This window comes from Mastigoproctus giganteus, chromosome 13 (genome assembly GCF_048544385.1).
Source record: "Mastigoproctus giganteus isolate SK-2022 chromosome 13, ASM4854438v1, whole genome shotgun sequence".
Taxonomy (NCBI): Eukaryota; Metazoa; Arthropoda; class Arachnida; order Uropygi; family Thelyphonidae; genus Mastigoproctus; species Mastigoproctus giganteus.
The window spans coordinates 76,391,045-76,411,260 of NC_143587.1; the positions used below are offsets into that span (position 1 = coordinate 76,391,045).

The 20,216-nt window shown below is 37.3% G+C and overlaps 1 protein-coding gene across 1 annotated transcript; it reads left to right on the plus strand.

The window, feature by feature from the left end:
- Positions 1-1,373: 1,373 nt before the first annotated feature.
- LOC150076195 (uncharacterized) lies at positions 1,374-19,790 on the plus strand. Its single transcript, XM_090387604.1, has 6 exons — positions 1,374-1,575; positions 4,381-4,445; positions 5,316-5,390; positions 10,167-10,238; positions 13,380-13,418; positions 19,429-19,790. Exons 1-6 carry the CDS (start codon positions 1,422-1,424, stop codon positions 19,729-19,731), a joined length of 708 nt encoding a protein of 235 aa, XP_090243730.1. The 5' UTR covers positions 1,374-1,421; the 3' UTR covers positions 19,732-19,790.
- Positions 19,791-20,216: the final 426 nt, after the last annotated feature.

A 20,216-nucleotide genomic window follows, 5' to 3' on the forward strand; every position in this document is an offset into this window, starting at 1 on the left:
GACAAGAGTGTGCGAATATATACACAATTTACAAAGAGGGATCAAAGAATGAATGAAAAATTACAGACCTCTTAGCTTCACTTCTGTTCTAGGATAAATAATGGAGTTATTGGTTAAAGACATAATGCTGGACCATCTAGACAGGCATGCAGTTATACTTTAGTCACAGCATGGGTTTTTCAAGTGGCGATTTTGTCAGACCAATTTGATTGGATAGGTTAGTTACAGCTATGAATAAATGAATGGTTTAGTGGAACACAATATTGAGTTATTATCAATAGACACCACTCTTCTTGGATTAATGTTATTAGTGGAGCTTCCCAAAGGGTTCGGTGTGGAACCCATTGTAGTTATCTGCATTTATTGATGAAGGTATATCAGGTTTAATATCTCAGTTTTCAGATGATATAAAGGTTGGCAGTTTGATTAATGACAGTATTTACGGTATGCTTCTGCAGAAATCTAGAAAAATTATGAAGGCGGGTTGAGAAATATCAAATGAGGACCCCTACCCAGGACACTTGGGTTTTTCGTTCATCAAATCGACCAGAGGATACAGGCAATTCACGAACATAATATACTCGGGTAGTTGAATTAATAGTCCAGGTGAGCGTAGATGTGAAATTTATTTTGACTTCAAATTCCTGTTGCTGAATTAGCATGCCTTGTTGCTTGCGTGATTAGTGCTCTTAGTTAACCTTTAAAGCTTTATTTTAACAAAGTGTTCAATAATGTTGAATACGAATGGGAAAAGGATGTCATATTTGGAACTCAATGTTCCTGAGTTACAAAGAAGTAACAAGATAATTGATGACTGGTAATTCGTGTACAAAACAAAAGGAAAGGGTAGTAAAAGCGCAGTTGTTGAATTTCGGCTTTCAAATTCTTTTTAATAATGTCGTGTTAGTTGTGATAAACTCGTGTTAAAATCCTCAACCGTGGTTTGGCTTTCACGATTGTGACGTTCTGGTCACCCTGCTTGTAATTCTTCTTGCTGGATAGTAGCAGTGGAGGGGGGGAAGTGCTTATACATATTATCTACATCAGGTAACAAAGAACAACATGTTGCAATACATGTGCAATATCCGTGAATATATCTTGTAATATTGTTTTCTTTGTTAGCTGTTCTACCAGTGGCATTTTAGTAAACATAACATTTTACGTATTTCTTACGTAGACACGCAAGGCGTTACCATTTCATCATTGCTAATACAAGCTTGGTACTGTGTTCACTTTGACGTATCCAATGGCAATGTAAAACAAAAACTGGTTAAACAATGCAGATGCAATTGATTCCACATAGCGTGACGAGAAGTTTCCGCACGTAGAACTGTCTGGCCGGAGTTCATTGTGAAAGGCGAAACCACCTTGAAACTGAATAAACACACTCGAACCCAATAAATGGAGTGTTAAGGGGGGAAATGTATTTTCAGATTCTGCTCTTTTGGAGAAGTTATAACGAGATGAAGATCCTACTGGTTTTGGCAGCAGTCATCATTATTGTAGTCATCGTCGATGGACATAGACATCATTCAAGTAAACACCATCCTCATGGAATAAAGAAAAAAATATGCAGTAAGTAGCAGATCCTTTGATAATGAGTTTTGCAGCTCTTTGTCGTGTTCTGTTTTGTGGTTCAATGGACCATAGCATTCCTTTAATTATGAGGAGGGGGGGGAGTTCCCCTGAAACCTTTTTTTTCCGATTTTGCACTTTTATTATACTTTATCTAATTTGAGTTTCTTGCAGTGTGATGCTAGTGGAGGTCCATAGGACACTGGCCCCACTGTTGTTTTCTGTATTAATAAATGGTATTGACGAGGGTATATTCAGGCTTAATGTCTAAGTTTGCGGATGATACAAAGGCTGGAAGGGTGGTTAACGACAGTAATGAAGATATACTGTTGCAACAAGATCAACAGGATGGGGTAATTGCACAGTCTGATATGATGTTCTCTGAGCAGTGCAGACAGGGTGTCAGAGCAGCTCATGGAGTTTTGTCAATGATATACAGGAATTTTTCTAGCAGGGATAAGGATGTGGTTACCCTATTGTACAAGGCAATGGTTAGGCCACATTTGAAGTACTGCATACAGGTCTGGAGTCATTTTAGGAACAATGTTAAGAACATGGAGTTTTGTCAATGATATACAGGAATTTTTCTAGCAGGGATAAGGAGGTGGTTACCCTATTGTACAAGGCAATGGTTAGGCCACATTTGAAGTACTGCATACAGGTCTGGAGTCATTTTAGGAACAATGTTAAGAAGCTGGAAAGGGTATGGAGGAGAGTAACGAGATTGACGACCGGAACAAAGAGGTGCTCTTGCAAAGAAAGGCTTCAATTCTGCAAATTGCAGCCTCTGGACTCTAGACACCTAAGGGGCGATCTGTTTAAGGCTTTGAATCGAATGAGCAAACTCAATGCTCATAGAATTCTTCCTCTTGCTCAGACTATGCACATAAGAACAAAGAAATTCGAATTGAGAAAGGATAGTTGCAAAATACATATCGAGAAGTTGGGCCTTCAGCCAAAGGTTGGTTGATTGCTGAAACAAGCTCTTGTCTGTTGTTGTGAACTTGGACATTTTGATTGAATTCAAGGAAGAACTATACAAACTATTAGAGGGGATGGATAAGTGAAATAGTATTTATTATTTTTTTTTTACCGAAGCTGTATACTCTTGCTTTCTTGCGTTTTGCCACTATTATTAATAATATTAAAACTATTCTGCAATCATTCTTGGGATTCTTATATAGGACCATCTCACATTATAATGAAATATCAAAAATCATAGCCTTCAGGTTAAATAACAACCTGTGAACGTTACAATTTCAACTGATTTCAGCATTCTCTTTGTTGAAATCAGTGATTTCGATGATTACGCTGAGTTTTTTACCTATTTGAAGGCAGTCATGGGGAGCAATGGAAGTAGTGTCTGAAGTACGAGGGGTTTCCGAAAAGTAAGGTAACACATTTCTTTTGATGATACGAAGTTGAAATTACACACCAAGAAATAAGTGAACATGCACTACTTCTCCACAAAGTTTCCGGTTTTATTGATGGACTTGTCCCAACGAGGGATAAGTTTATCAATACCAGTACTGAAGAAGTCCGTGCCCAGACTCGTAACCAACATCGCACCGGCTGATGAACTTCCTCATCTGTGGTGAAATGCTTTCCTGAAAGGTGTTTTTTCAGAGGGCCGAACGATTGGAAGTCTGAAGGCACTAAGTCTGGGCTATAGGGTTTTTTTTTTTTTGATTTGGTAGTTGTTGGCGCATCGGCTTCTGTGGCCATATTGCACCTCCCAAGGTTTTTGCAGTACTTTGATCCAAGCCCGAGGCGAGAATCGAACCCGCGACCTTTGGGTTGCCGGGCAGGTACTTTACCCACTCGGCTAGCCCGGTCGGCTGGGCTGTAGGGGGTATGTGACAGAGTTTCCCAACGATTACGGCGCATCCACTCACTAATGGTGTGGGGAGTGTGTGGAACTGCGCTGTCGTGCAACAAAATCAGGCCGCATGTCAGGAGTCCTGGTCGTTTGCGTCGAATGTTGGCTTTCAGTTTTTAAAACGTTGCACAGTAAAGCTGTGCATTAATTGTTCCTCCCTTCGGCCAGAAATCTACCAACAGAACGCCTTGGCGATCCCAGAACACTGTGGCCATGACTTTTCGGACACTGAGAACAGTTTTGAATTTTTTGCGCACAGGAGATCGTGAATGTTTCCAGGTCATTGAGTTTCGTTTGCTCTCCGGGGTAAAGTGATGAACCCACGTTTCGTCTGCTGTGACAATGCGAGCGAGAAAATCCTCTCCTTCGTGGCTGAATCGCAACAGGTTCTCCAGACACATCCCATGCGTTTTGCTTTGTCCTTCTCTGACAACTTCCGGGGCACCCAGAGGCAGCACACCTTTCGAAAGCCAAGGACATCGTGAACAGTCGACTTACTCACGTTCACTGTTTGTGCAATTTCACGCATTTTCACTCGCCTATTTTCAAAAACGATGCCCTTAATGTGCGAAATATTGTCTTCTGTCTTGCTCGATGAAAGCCTGCCCGCCCGATGTCGATCTTCAATGTCAACACGGCCCGCTTTAAATTCATTGTACCAAAATCACACCCGCTTCTTTGTCATTACCTTTTCGCCCTACACAGCAACCAGTTCACGGTGAATGTCACTTAGTGAAGATCCTTTTGCTTGCAAAAAGGATCTTCTTGTGAGAGCATATGAAGACTGTTTGTGAGCATATGAAGATTGAGTGGCTGAGTCAAAATTTGTTTGCTACACTTGCGAAAAAAAAAAGGTTTTAAGAAAAACTGACTATTCTGAACATTATTTGTGGACGTTCATATATATATGTGTTATTTTTATATAGATTCAACAGAACAGTTTAAAGAATGTGCGAAAAACATTATGCCAGAAGACTTGCAAAAAAATGAGGTAAATGTCTTTTTTATCTTCTAATGTGCGTCCTTAATTGTCATCAGGATCTTCGCTGAAATTTGATTTAAATACATTTCTTACATTCTCATTTTCCTGGATAAACGGAAACCAGTTTATCATAATCCTAAAATATAAAGAAATTAATGACTAATGAAAAATTCGTCACTATTTTTTTTTAATGACTCCCCAGGAAAAATTATCCAGACTTAAAAATTTATTCGTAAATTAAATTAAACTCAAAGATTGAAAAATTCAAAATTTAGAAAATTCATCAAAAAGAATCGATGAAATTTCTGAAATTATTAGGACGCCAAAAATTATTATTATTCGAGTAGAATATTTTTCCATTACATCGAAAATATTTTAAATGCAAACACCCAGGTAATCTGAAACAGAGGATGGGCGATCGTCAATTTACCAAGAAAATAAATTTTACAAATTTAAATTAGGAGATTTAACTAAGTTTAATACTCCTAAATTATTTTAAATCGTTAAATTAAAATAAGTAAATTAAATTTAAAGAAGAAGATTTATATTGTAAAATTTAAATTGCTATTATAATATTTTGTTAATTGTTAATATAATATTTTGTTAATTGATTGTTAATTGTTAATATAAATTTTGTTAATTGATTGTTAATTGTTAATATAATATTTTGTTAATTGATTGTTAATTGTTAATATAAATTTTCGTTAATATAATTCTTAAAATCAGAATAAAAGATCGAATGAAATTATTACTTGTATGTTCAGATAATAAAATCGTAAGAATAATTGTGCTTTTATTAAACTTTCTCTGTTTCACAACTGTTTAGCAATTCACCAAAGTTTTTTATTTCATCCATTTTTCTTTGACTGTTTTATTTAGACAGCGATGATTTATTGCTTCAATTTTACAACCATAGATAGTCTGGTAGATTACATATGTGAGGAGCGGGCAGAGGTAAGTAGTACGAATCCTTATTTGATACTCTTAAGAAGAAAGTAAACTTTGGCAATTGTAATGGGATTTTCCGTGATTTAATTTTATCATTAATAAATTACATTTAAAATAGATTTGTAGTTTTGAGCAAAGAAATAAATAGCTTTCAGCCTTTTGACCATAATGACTTCTTCGTTTTGTCGCAGAACACTCAACTAATTTCTGATATAAAGTTGGAGGTAGTTTGCTCCACTTTTCCTTAAAAACATTCTTCAACCAGCGAACAGGGCCGTCTTCGCCTTGCCCTAATTCTGCATTCTAATTTCTTAAAGATGTTCAACTGAGTCACATCAGCTCTGTGCTTGCCAGTGCAATGTTCCCATGTTATTTTTTTCAAACGACGCATTCACAACCTTTGCTTTGTGACATTGAGAGTTGTCATTTTGGGAGGTCTAAGGGCAACTTCCATAAAACTGTCATAATGTAAGACAAATAGAATTGTCTACAACGTGAGTGTAAGATGGAGCAATTATTTTTTCCTAACACTGCTGCCAATGAGCATAGTTCGTACTACTAGAAACTTCCCCGAAACGTCTGCTACCAACTTTACATTTGGGTAAATCTCCTATAGTAAACGTTCTTCAGGTATCTTCCCTATTCAACCCTGTCCATTATAAACATGGATAGGATGGATGCGTTTGCGAAAAAAAAAAACAATTATACGTTTGTCTGCAGTCGCTGGACGATCTAAACTAAGTTTATGTAGGATCTTATTGTGAGAAGGGGGCCTACAAAATCTAAGTGACATAGCTTTGCATTGAGAACGAGGACGTATCTTTCTGCGCTACCATTAGTGCGCCACACAGCCTGGATATATCGCTGTATAGACACCATGAAGTAATTCCTTAGTACTGGATTCAGGCGTCAAAAAGACCGTTTACACGATGTCCTACGCATGTTCAATTGGACTGAGTTCGGGCTAGTTTGGCGGACATGAGAGAAGGGTGAACTGAAAGAACTGATGAAATTCGAAGACTTGCAGATGTCCTTTCTCCAGACATTGTTTGTTTACAAGAATAGTATTACTATCACGGTAAAATCACAGGTTATCCTTTATCCACCAGAATAATAAAATCCCCTCATAAACATCTAAAAACAGCTATTATTGTATTTAATAGAAATCTAGACATTCTCACAGTCACTCTTCTCTGCTCACAGTATGATAGCTGTATAGAAGCTACTAATGAAATTATATCCTTGTACTTGAGTTCTTCGTACTGTTCGCCATCTTCAGATATTAATCCATTCTGGAATACCTAGAAACTGCTCTTCTTAAACTTTTACCAGAACCTGTTATTTTCCTAGTGGATGCAAATTCCAAATCTTCACTGTGGCATAGCGCAACTAGCGTCCACAGAGGTTGGTTATTAGAAGATCTAATTTTTGCTCATCAATTGCACGTTCTTAATCTCCCAAATAAGCCGTCTACCTTTTGTAGCAGCCAGGGGACAGTCTAACATCGATGTCACTCTGGCAACAAGCAATATCTCTTCTCTAATGTCTGAGTGGTACGTACATACAGATTGGACAGTTTCCGATCATCGACTTATATCTTTTGACCTATATGTTCTTCTAAAACTACTACAGCTCCACTTAATGATCTGATCAGATTTTCCTACGAAATATAATTTGGGAAAACTTTGATAAATCAATCTTTAAAGATCTTTCGTCTGATTCTACAGACTCTGTGGACCATCTTGACGATAGTCAATTGGCAAATTTTGTTAAAAAAGCTATCTTTTCAGCTATCACAAAATCTGTCAAAAAGGAAAGCTCTCTGTATAAAATGTACCCCGTGGTGGACAAGTGAACTGATAATTCAACAACGCAAGGTTCAATACGCTAGACGCCTTTAACAAAAAACAAAACGTAATAGACAGCCCTAAAATTGAAAAGAGGATATATACTAAAGTAATAAATAATAGAAAGGTAAAATCTTGGCAGAATTTTGTACGTACAACTGGAAACCAGATCTGTAGGGTCTTAGTAGAAATAAATTAACTCCTGGTGATATCTTTAATACAATAATCTCAAATAATACTGAAACTTTCGACTGGACGCAAACTGCTAATCAAATTCTTGAGAGACTTTTTCCCAATGATGATAGAACTCTAGATTCTGCCTACCATTCTGGAGTTAGGAAAGAAAATGAGTAATATGATTATCTCATTTTTCCTTCTTTATTTTCTATGGAAGAGCTTAAAAATGCAGTTTTTTTCTATAAGTAATAATAAATGTCCAGGAACTGATCTAGTGGAGAGTATCTTTATAAAAAAAATTCTTCGCTATTAGGCCAAATAGAGAAGAATCTTTTCGTCTTTTGAAACTCTTCAGCAAGTTCCTCGTAATTTCTCTGTTACTTTGAAGTCTGCTTTCATTAAAATAATCCGAAAACCAAGTAAACCACCAAGTTATCCTAAATCATAGAGGCCTATTATCGCACTTAGAAAGTATTAGAAAAACTCATGGAATACAAATGTATTAAACTTCTTTTGGAAAATAGTCTGTCTTCCTCTCTTTAGTATGGACCTGGTTGTAGTTGTGAAGATGCCCTTTTTGAATTGAAAACGTTAATTAATAGCTCTACTTAAAAATATACATTGGCAGTTTTTATTGATTTTGAAGGCGCCTTCGACAATGTTTGCTGGAAGAGTGTCCTATCGCCTTAGAATCGCTTGTTGTTCTCAACATATCTTCCTTCTGTTGAAAAGTTACTTTGTTGAACGTACTGTCTACATCCAAACAAGCATCAGTCTGTATCTAAAGCTGTTTCTCAAGGGTGTCCCGTTCCATTCTTGGCCCGCTTGTGTGGAATCTCGTCCTCGGCTGTCTTCTCCCTCTGACTCGGCTAATGTGCAAATGATCTTTCCATCTTAGTATATGGCAACTCTAGGTCCCAATTGAAACAACCGGGTAACTCTGTATGCGATAACTTGCTGGATTGGATTCTGAAAAATAAATTAAGGGTGTCTCTATCTAAAACCAAGATATTTCACGATATTTCACTTGAAATATATTTCAAGATATTTCACGCGAGAAAACTAGACCTCTAGTTTTCAAGTTCAATGGAGGATCTTTAGGTACTTTTGGGGGTACTTTTTTTACATTGCCCTAGTTCGTACTGTACCAGCTTTACGAGAACGGATAATGGGTTGTTGAAAAATCTAGAATACTTCGAGAATTTTGAACCAGTTTGACAACCTACTGTATGAGAAGACTCTCTCTGAGATATGTTAATTTTCAAAGAGGCCATTTCGAACTCTTTGCTGTGATGTAGGTATATCAGAATAAATTATCAGAAAGTTCTGATCATTTATGGTGCACGTTAATTCAATACAAATTCTGGTATACGAACGTTAGTATGTGTACTATAAGGTAGCAGAATTTCCCAGCGTTTCTGGGCCTTTGTCTATTTGAAATTTTGTTCATTCTATGCTCAATAAAACATGTTCGAAAAGTTTGACCAAAATTACCGTGCATAATCATTGCGAGCTCGTATGGAAGGATCAGAAGAAAAGTGAATAAGAGTCTTGTGGGACACCAGCAGATATCTAACTGATGAAAGTTCAGTTTTGGTTGGTAAGATATACACCCCTGTTTCTAATGCAGTAAGGAAGACTCCTGAATCTATCTTTCAGAAAACTCCGAAGATGAAAAAGCTGAGGTGTTCAAGCTATCAAAGGCCGCTTTGATGGCAGCGTATACGACTGCCATTTCTCATCTGTCATCTCTATTCGATTTAGTGAGAATTACCAAAAAGAACTGCTTCTCGTTGGGGAGGGGGATGTTTCTGTGTGTGCACGCATTAACGACAGGGTAAGTTGGGCCATGAGGCTTTAAAATATTGATTCTTTAACTGCAAGGGTTGTTCAATTGGTCTGCTTCTTTTCTAGACAGAAAAATCGATATTTCTAGAGATAAAACTATGCATTCCTCTAATGAAGCCGGAAAGAAGTGAATTACAGTGATCGTGACCAATGTGCTACTGATGAAGTGGATCTTGTTGGCCTAATGGTTATTGCGTTCTGTATTGGATGAGTTTGATTTACGAAGGAGTTTTCACTGATACTGCAAATTAGTTACAAGCGCATCTAGATACGTTTGATTGACTGTTGTGTTCACTCGCTGGGAAGTCATAGGTCCCTTGTTGTTCGGGCTCAAACATTTGGGTTCAGCTTTCAGAATGCATCATTTTTGAGCAAAGTGCAGTAATTCGATCTGTGATCTGATGGAGTGAAGCTATTCGTGTTTCACTGACTTAGGTTAGCTCAACAGAAAAAAAAAAAAACTGACAGGCGAAGAAAGATATAAGAGGAAGGATGGAAAGATTCAAATTTGACAAAATAAGTGTGAAGCAAGGAAGACCGTCTTGACCATCTAACCATCTGATAAACGGTGGACAACTTTGCTCGATTTAACGCACACGATCAAGAATATACACGATTGCCATCTGCTTAAAAAATTTTTGGACGACACAAAGTAAGATAACGTGGTTAGCGATGTTCAAATGGTGTAGGACAAACGATGTCTGCTTACTTAATGCCAAGCGCAAATGAATATATTCTTCTCGTGCAACCTCAGAAAGAAGATTCAATATTTATTCGTTTTACATTTTTAGGTAATTAAACTCAATGAATTACTTAATTTAGTTTTCAAATTCTGCCTATTAAATTGCTATTTAATGATTATACAAATTAAAAACTACTCTTTATTGATTTCATGGGATCTTTTGATTAGACAAGAACAAAGGAGAAATGCCATGGAAAGGACAAGTGTAAGGATAAGAAGAGATTTTGGATGAAATTCACGGTGAGTAGAGAATTTGACATTTTTTTAATTATAGTGTTTCAAAATTAAATGGAACAAATATAGGAGTATATGCTTCTATAAAATTCTTTAGTTTCCAGATATTAAACATTAATCGTGAATCACAAAATTATTAAACATTAATTATTAATCAAAAACCGTAAAAAGTGAGAAAATATTTTTACGTTTAAGTTCATATTGTTAAAATATTACTGTATAAAACGGGCATTATATATATTGGATATAAAGGGCTTATATAATGGATATGCTATTCTTCTATACTCATATTCAGATAAATAAACTTTTCAAAGATACAGAATTTAAAATAGTATCGAAACCCTCGAGAAAGCTACATGCGGTTCTAAACAATCACTCTATACAATCTGCCTTTCTATTACAAACAAATTATTTAGTTTATAATATTTCCTGTAAGGACTATAATTGTTCATATCAAGGCTCAACGCGATGCACATTAGAATTAACTTTCCACGTTAATAAAGGACACACCTCTTTGTTTAAAGAGGCAAATGCATGTATGTATGTATATATTTGTCGTGGGTGGCACCCGGATTCTCATTTATCTCCATTAATGTATTCTGTAGGTATATTGATCCTTTAATGTTGGCCTGAGTATAATAAATATGTGTGTGTAAATGTTGTAATGTCAGGCTACTCTGCGGCCAAACAAAAGCCCCTATATGGGCAAATGCTACGAGGCAAAAAGGTTCTTAACATTCAGCATAATTAAACGAAATTATTAATAGCAGAAACCACTGAAATTAAACTGCATTAAAATTGAATTTTAAATTCTATACTTTTTAAATTTAAAATTTCATTATATGTGTAATAAAGATTATTGCCACAATATATGAATAAACCCAGCATTTTTTTTTTCTTGGCTCATTTTTAATTCACACCGGACCCTAAATTTCTCAGCCGTGTTCCGATTACTGTGTGATTCATGTTTGCTAGTAATGGAATCTTCAACTTTAAAAATATTCATACCGGCCAAAGAATTCATAGCACAGTTGGTATAATCACCGTCCTCTTTACCTCGTGGAAAAGGTTCGAATCAAATCAACGATGCGAAAAATTTTTATGGGTCTTTTTCCACAACGTCCATGAGTTAGTCGGATTCAGGCGAGGGTCCCCATGGTTTTTCCTTCTGGAAACTTTGGTTTTCGTCCAACAAACAGCAAGTCGACCACACAACGCTCGAAATTTACTGCGCAATGTGGCCTAAGTTGCTGATGCATCTGAAAAACCTTACAACAACAACCAACTGTTTTTCACCGCTGATGTTTGATGTGGTATCACTGAGAATTTTGTTCGTTCTTAGTTTACACCACAAAGACTTGCAGGAATGTCACAACTCCATTTTCTGCTGAAGAAGTTCTGAGACTATTGGATTGAAATCGGCAGATGATGTGATTTATGTATAATGGTGCACCATCCCTCTTTTCCAGTGATGTTTGTGGCTTCTTAGATACAGAGTAAAACTGATAAATTGGTCAAAATGGTCATGTACAATAGCCGGTGCGATGCCCCCCCCCCCACACTCTATAATACTTTGTATAAGATCACATGGAATCCGTTTATTCTAAGCGTATTACCGCGAAAGACGAACTGAGAAATTGCATTTTGGAATCTGAGGTTATAGATGCAATTGGAAGCAGTGTTTTTCATGTACAAATCCAGTGGTAGAAGACTCAGCATCTGTCATATTCCCTATCTTGTTAGGTTATACTGAAATATAACATAACATGATAGGGACTATGCAAGATGTTGGCCAAATCATAGAATCGAATAAATTTAACAAGAGTAGACTCGATTCTGTTGTTGAGATATTTCTAGTGTAATTACGAAATCACGTCGCTGTAGTTTAAAATGGATAGTAATAATTATCAGTCCAGTTAGACAAACTTTATTGTATTTAAGCAGGAGTGACTCTTTCAATTCCAAGACTGCATTGCTCGAGGAAGATCATAATTAATGTAGTTCTGTTGGGAAAAAAATTGAGATCATCAGAGATCTGCACAAAAAGATCATTTTAATTTTTCACGGAGAGTAAATAACATTGTGAATACCCTAAGCGAATACGAGAGCCCATGATACCATGTCTATGATTTATCGAATAACTGCTTGTAGAGATAAGAAATTTTTATGAGATCACTCTTTCAATACGGTAGTCTGATGTGAAGGCAACACCTAAAAAATTGAGCTTCTGAAACAGATCTAAACAAGGACGACTCGCCTAGCAAGATTCGAAAAAGGCAGTAATATTGAGTGGAGAATTTCTTCGAATATGTGGGCTACAAGAAGTTGGATACTAAGCGTCTCAGAGGGGAGCTGATTTAAATTTAGAAGGCTATGAGCTGCGAGAGACCAAGTGAAATCAGGCGAAATTTTCGAGGTTGTAAATGACACAAGAACTAGGATGCATATAGAGTAGAGTGTGTTTAGTGTCAAAGAGCACCAGGGGTTTCCTCTGTCTTCGTCTATTATACATTGTGGGTGCGAAACAGAACACTGTCAATGCCAGAGGTTTAAAAGTGTATGGATTTTGTACATGAGGATGCATATAATCGACTTGAGACTTGAGAAGGAATTGTAAACTGGTTTGTAGGATGTTTTCCTTTAACTACCGCGTTACTAATCGTTGAAATAAGTTGCTGCCATTGAAAACCGAGGCTCTGACTGAAATTCAAAGCCAGCAGGAAGAGCGACAGCGTGGTTCCTTCTAATGCATAGCCATAATCTGACTTTGAAATAAGCAATGAGGACATAGGATGTATCACCTTCAACCATGATCGTAATTGATCGAAAAATCTCCCACTATCAAGAGGCTACGTATCGTTATTGCAATTAACATTATAGAGTTGTCTTAGGGCAAATAAAAAGAGATTCTGATATCAGGAAGCTTATAAAGTTTGATATTATTTTATTTTATTAATTCGCAATAAAGATTTATTTATTTACTTAATAAGAAGGTGAAGGCTGAAAGTTGAGAATTAATTTCGTAATAAAACAAATATTGTTAATTAAGTATATTATAATTAATTATTGTTAGGTTAATTACTGAATTAACCAACCTTTGTTTCAACTAACTACACTTTAAATAAATATCTTTTTTTCACATTTTAGAAAGATTGTACCGAATTCAAGTGGAAAGAAGTCATACGTGTGAGTAGCATGCTTTTTAATGATATCAGGATTGTAAATTATGTGGATCGTTAAAATAATTCTTTTAATTTGCTCTGCTCTTGGTTGCTATATTCTACAAAGAATATTTTAATTAAAATTCATCTTTAAAAAGAAAAACGTAATCTAATTCTTGTAATCATGACCTGAAACCTTCCATCACTTTTAAGCATTTTTTATTATTTTTAGTTTTCAAAATAGATTTGAGTTATTTTAAATCTGGCTTTTTCGAAAAGATGGGGCTATAACCATTATGTTACCTGCGAGAGTGAATTTAATTAATTATTGTTGCTGTTCTAATTATGAGAATATAATTATAAGGTGTGAAGTCTTAAATTCACGATTGGTTGGAATCAGTTCTGATTAGACTACATTGGCAGCTAACTCGACGGCATACATGCCATCAGCTTGAAAAGAATTAAAAGCATGCTGTAGATAAATCATCACAAAACCAGAATATTGGGCTGGAAAATGTCTTGATTTGCAAATTCCAGTTCCAGTTACATCAAATCAAGCAAAACGTAGATGCAGGGTTCTTTCTGGCTAAATCTTAAGGTATAGACGAGGAGATTACCAAACCACGGCTCTCTGAAACTTTGAAAATATGGGCTAAGCGAAAATGAAACAAAAATGGGAGGGAAATAAATCCCAACAGCAACTGAAGGTATCCATGCTGTTTATGCCTTTCGCTCTAAGGAAGATATACAGAGTGGCCACTTTATTAAGTACCTCTGCCTATCTATAGCGAGTAGGTCTTCTTTAGCTCTTAGAATTGTCTTGATATGTAGCGGAGTGAATCGTGCCACGGGGATTCCTGGCTCACGCCGACTCAATTGCTTCCTAGGTGTTACAAATTGAATGATCGTGTCTGTTCTAAAAGCTCGTTTCACTTCGTCCCATAGGTGTTCAGCTAATTTGAGATCTGGTGACTTGAGAGATCTATCCTGCTGGAAGAACCCAGGCTCATTATCCATATAGATAAAGAAACCATGATGCGATGCGTCTGATCACAAACAATTTCTAAATAATCTGTAGCATACAAACGTTGTTCCACTGATGTCAGGAGATCCAATATGCACTATGGAAACGCTCGCCACACTATTACACTATCATCGCCAGCCAGCAATGTTGATATCTGGCATGGCATGTCCATGGAGTCATGTTGTTTCGCCATATTCTGCTCTTCCCTTTAGCGTGTAGAAACCTGTATTCGTCAGACAAGACAACGGTTTACCAATTATCCACTGTCCATCGTTGATGTTTCTGGTCTCATTTGAATTCAAGGCCATTTAAGTGACTTGAAATCTTTTCTTTTGCCAATGCTTTCATAACGCTGATTTTCACACATACAACGCCTGTCTCCTTTGAATACAATCAGAGATTCGGTTTTTTCTCCAGATTACAAGCTACTCTCCTCTTAGCATGGGCCATTTAATGCAAAGCTACCTTTGGTGCCAGAGAATTCATCCTATCCCTGTGTAAATCAGACGAAGAGTGGGAACGAACACATCGCCACAAATGTTCAATCATCCGTAGAAGAGAATGCGCCCTCACAGACACAGTGAGAAGAAACTAAGAACGCCTAATTGCGGACAAAGATTCCTTCCCTGTCTGCTCCAGATAAACGGAAACATCTTCCAGAAAAGAAAAAAAACTACTAGCTGCTGGTAGATGAATCCTTCCCCCACAATGCGCCTCTGGCGTGAATGGTTTTTCACTAAACTCACTGACAGCCACCCCTTCCATAGCATTACTCCAATGACCCTATGATCTCCACATTCAAGGATGAAATAGTTTGCATGCCCGGCAGATGGGTAGGGATCCTTCTCATCCACAAGCCCTTGCTCTACGGTGCAAACCATCCGGCTGATGATCCTTCTCCGTTGTGGGATCATTCTGGCCACATGGTTAGAACTAACTCCAACTCCTGTGGGACTTATAACAGAGTGATTCTCAATCATAAAATTACTTGACGCAACAGACTGAACTTATTAAAATGTGAAAATAAATAAAATAAGTCATGAATAACAAACAATATAATAAAAGCGAAAAAATATAGAGTTAAAATTACGAAACGTAAAATAGAATAAAATAAATGAATAAATGAAATAAATGAACTTCTTTATCAACTGAACTAGTTGTGCATGGCATAATAAGACATAAATGGACAGCCACCGTTTGGTGACGGAAATGTTATGGGTTTCATTTGCAGAAAAGGTCCTTATAATTATAACAATTATAATTAATTAATACTAACTTCTAAACGTATCTCTTTCAGTTTCAAAAGACACAAAACAAACACACAGCTTTGCATGCACTTATAATTAGCTTGGCTACTAATAGTAGGAGACCGGCGGAATTACTTAACAAGTACAGGTCACGGTTGAAAAAAAAGCCGAGAATTAGGGTTGAATTTTAAAGTGTCTGCAATTCTGCCCAGACACGATAGGAGGGAGTATATGATGAGAGCCCTGTCGATCAATTCGGCCCTGGGGGATTGTGCAAGGCTCAAGGGGTAGAATTTTTTTTCAGCCTGGTTTGTGCTTGTTAACAGGAGAGACTGCTTCTGCAGGAATGGGATACACTTAAATAAAAAGGGTGCAATAATGTTTGCTGATGCTATCGAGGCAGTGTTAGGTGGGTCGGAAAACTGCTAGATTGGGGGGATACAAGGAAAATAGGTTAACAGTAGCCACTGGCAGAGGTGAAAGTGATTCTTGCACTGCTTCTATTGGAATGAGCAGAAGCCTGAAAAACAAGAAGCAGGATATTTCAGAGACTGCCGGGAGTCATTGGGGTACAAGTAAACACATGGGTTGCTTTAGGGTAGCTAAGAATAGGAACAAGTGCATGTATACTTGCGTGTACACCAATGCTAGGAGTTTGGTAAATAAATTTGATGAATTTGAGATATTGCTCAAAACATCAAAGGCAGATATTGTTGGGATATCAGAGACATGGTGTCACACAGATATAAGGAATGCTGAACTGGAATTTGGGGAGTACAATGTCTACAGAAAGGATAGACAGGATTGGAAGGGAGGAGGGGTTATGCTATTAGTTAAGAAACACAAAATCCAAGGAAGTGAAGCCAGTCGACAGCGATGGACATTGCAGTGCCGAGTCAGTTTGGTGTGACATAAGCATAGGGAGATCAAAATTGAGAGTAGGAGTGTGCTATAGGCCTAATGACTCTGATGAGTGTAATAAGAAACTGTACAGAGAAATAGAGTGAGCCAGTAAATCAGAGAGTCTTATAATGGGGAATTTTAATTTCCCAGATATTGACTGGAATTTGGGGGTTGGTCACTCACACACTAGCAAGGCTTTTGTGGATTAATTGATGATTGTTTTCTACATCAGCTTGTTCGGGAGGCAACTAGAGGGAGTAATACTCTTGATTTGATTATCGGTAGTGATTCTTCATGCATTAAGAATCTGCAGATAAAGGAACCACTAGGTGGCAGTGATCACAGTGTGCTGAAGTGGGATTTACTCAAAGAGGTAACTACCATTAGGGGTAAAGGGAAGGGGTATTGCTTTCGTAAAGACGACTGCGGTGGTCTGAGACAGTATTTAAATTCTATACAGTGGGACCAACTGATGATGTTACCAACAGCAAATTCAAAACGGGAAGCATTCAAAGAAATAATCTTGAACGCTACTAGGCTTTTCATACCACTAAGGAATATTGTTCAAGGTTTAGGCCTAAATGGATGTCAGATGAATTAATAAGACATGTGGCAGAGAAGAAAAATGCATGGAATACATATAAATTAATGGGTTACATGGAACCCATGGAACCCATTAATTTAATGGGTTACATGGCCTGGGATAGACAAATGTAATGGGTTACATGGCCTCTGATAGATATAAGGTGGTCTGTAACCAAGTCACAAAGGAGATTAGGCATGCAAAGGCAGATTATGAAAAATCCTTGGCAAAGGATGCAAATAAAAACAGAAGAAAAGAGTTCTTTACCAATGTAAAATCTAGAACGAAAGGGATGAATCAGCTTGGTCCACTGGATATTGATGGTTCAACAGTTGAGGATCCTGCTCAGGTGGCTAACAAACTAAACGAATATTTTGCATCTACATTCACACATGAGGAGTTATTCAGGAAGGGGAGTGCCAGAGGTGAAGTAAACTCTAGCAGTGAGCTAGATTATTTTGTAATAAATGAGAGGAAAGTGGAAGAGAATTGTTGAGGATAAACATAAAAAAGGTACCCGGGGTGGATGGGATCTATCCAGTTATATTAAAGGAGGCAGCAAAGGAAGTAAGGAATCACTTAGCCATAATTATGAGAGCTTCTTTGGACTCAAGGGAGGTACCCATAGACTGAAGATGTGCAAATATGACCCCAATTCACAAAGGAGGATCAAAGGACAACACAAGTAATTATAGATCTGTTAGTTTAACTTCTGTTCCAGGAAAATTAATGGAGACACTGGTTAAAGAGGCACTGCAGGATCATCTAGACAAGACTTCAGTTATAGCTCGGACACAGCATGGTTTTGTTAAGAGAAAGTGTTGCCTGACCAATTTGATTGGATACTATGATGCAGTCACAAAAGAACTGGATGCAGGGAATAACTTTGATATCATATATTTGGATCTTAGAAAGGCTTTTGATACTGTTGCACATGGAAGACTGCTCCACAAATTGGAGCAGTGTGGCATTGGAGGTAAATTGCTGCTATGGATAAAGGGATGGTTGAGTGGGAGAAAACAGAGAATGGTAATCAATGGACACTGCTCATCGTGGACTGATCTTATTAATGTAGTTTTTCAGGGTTCAGTGTTGGGTCCATTGTTGTTTTCTGTATTTATAAATGATATTGATGATTGTATATCAAGCTTAATGTCTAAGTTTGCAGACGATACAAAGGTTAGCAGGGTTGTTAAGGACACTGCTGACGCTATGCTGCTGCAACAAGATCTGGAAAGGTTGAGCAGATGGGCTCAGAAGTGGCAAATGAAGTTTAACATTGGCAAATGTAAAGTACTACATATGGGAAACAGCAACCCTAGAGCAACGTATCAACTCTCTGGTACTACACTGACAGGGGTAGAGAATGAAAAGGACCTGGGGGTTATTGTGCAGGCAGATATGATGTTCTCTGAGCAGTGCAGACGGGCTGCAAGAGTAGATAATGGTGTCTTGTCAATGATATACATGAATTTTTCTAGCAGGGATAAGGAGGTGATTATTCCCTTGTATAAAACAATGTATACAGGTCTGGAGGCCTCATTTAAAGAAGGAGGTAGAGCTGCTGGAACGAGTACAGAGAAGGGCAACAAGGTTAGTGAATGGAACAAAGGTTGCTCTTACGAAGAAAGGCTTAAATTTTGAAAATTACAGTGTCTGAAGACTAGGCACCGGCGAGGTGATCTGATAGAGGTGTATAAAGCCTTGAATGGTTTGAGCATGCCCAATGCCGAATGGATTCTTCCTGTTGTTCAGAACAATCACCTGAGAGGGCATGAATTCAAATTGAGGAAAGACAGATGTAGGATAGATGTGCAGAAGTTTGCCTTTAGCCAGCGAGTGGTTGGTTGGTGAAACAGACTTCCATTCTTTGTTGTGAAGTTGATAACCTCAATAAATTTAAGGCTGAGCTGGACAGGTATTTTGAAAGAAAGGAGGGTTGAAATGGGAGTGTTTTTTTTTTTTTTTTTTTTCCTGGCTGATGCTGCATGAGCTTGCTTTCTTGCATCATATGCCTCTACTAATGCTAATGCTAATACCTAAGGTTAGAGGATCTGAGCCTAGATCACAATCACCTTCTTCATCTTCTTTTCTGTCAAAATACTGTATTGTCATGATGTGATAGTGTTTTCTTTTCTTTTTTTTGAATATGTAAAAATAACATTAAAATCTGAAGTAAACGCTAATTATGATTTTGAAATAGATAAATAAATAACGTAATATTTTAATCATTATTGAATAATTTTTGATTATTATATAAATAATATTTATTTTTCAGAATTGTACAAAACTGCCTGAAGTTTGCACAGATGAGTCTGAAATTTCCACAGATGCATCAAAAATTACTACAGATATAGTTTCCACAGATCCGTCTGAAGTTTCAATAGATGCGTCTGAAGTTTCCACAGAGGCGCCTGAAGTTTCCACAGAGGCGCCTGAGATTTCCACAGAGGCGCCTGAAGTTCTTGCAGAGGCGCCTGAAGTTTCCACAGAAGCGGAAGCAGCTCCCACAGAGGCGCCAGAAATTTCCACAGATACGCCAGAAATTTCCACAGCTGCGACTGACGTTTCCACAGATTAACCCATTGAGCAGGGATAAGTAGGGGCACTCTCAAATGAAGACTAGGTTTAATATCATTTAATTAATATGTACCGCATATTTGGAAAAATAAACCTTTTACAGAAAATGCTATATTTTGTTCCTGAATACGTTTATGTAAAATGTTTCATCTAAACAAGCAAATGTAGACATAGGTTTCGTTCCACTTGTATTTTTAATTGCTAATTGTTATTTCTGTGAAATATAAAAAAAAAATGTTAAAAACAAAAACTGTCGTATTAGGGCCACCCAAAGACTAATTTTATACCCATGTATATTATATTCATAAACTGCGTGTGTTCTCTGCTCGATTTGCTTTCAAGACACGGACCAACCACCCAATTGAATGATCCCATTAAAGCAGAAGAACTAACGTTGCCTTACACAAGGTGAAAGACAAGAAATGACCCAACCCAGATCTTTGGAAGGAGAAGATACTTAAAAAGACTGCCGAAGCCCAACCGACT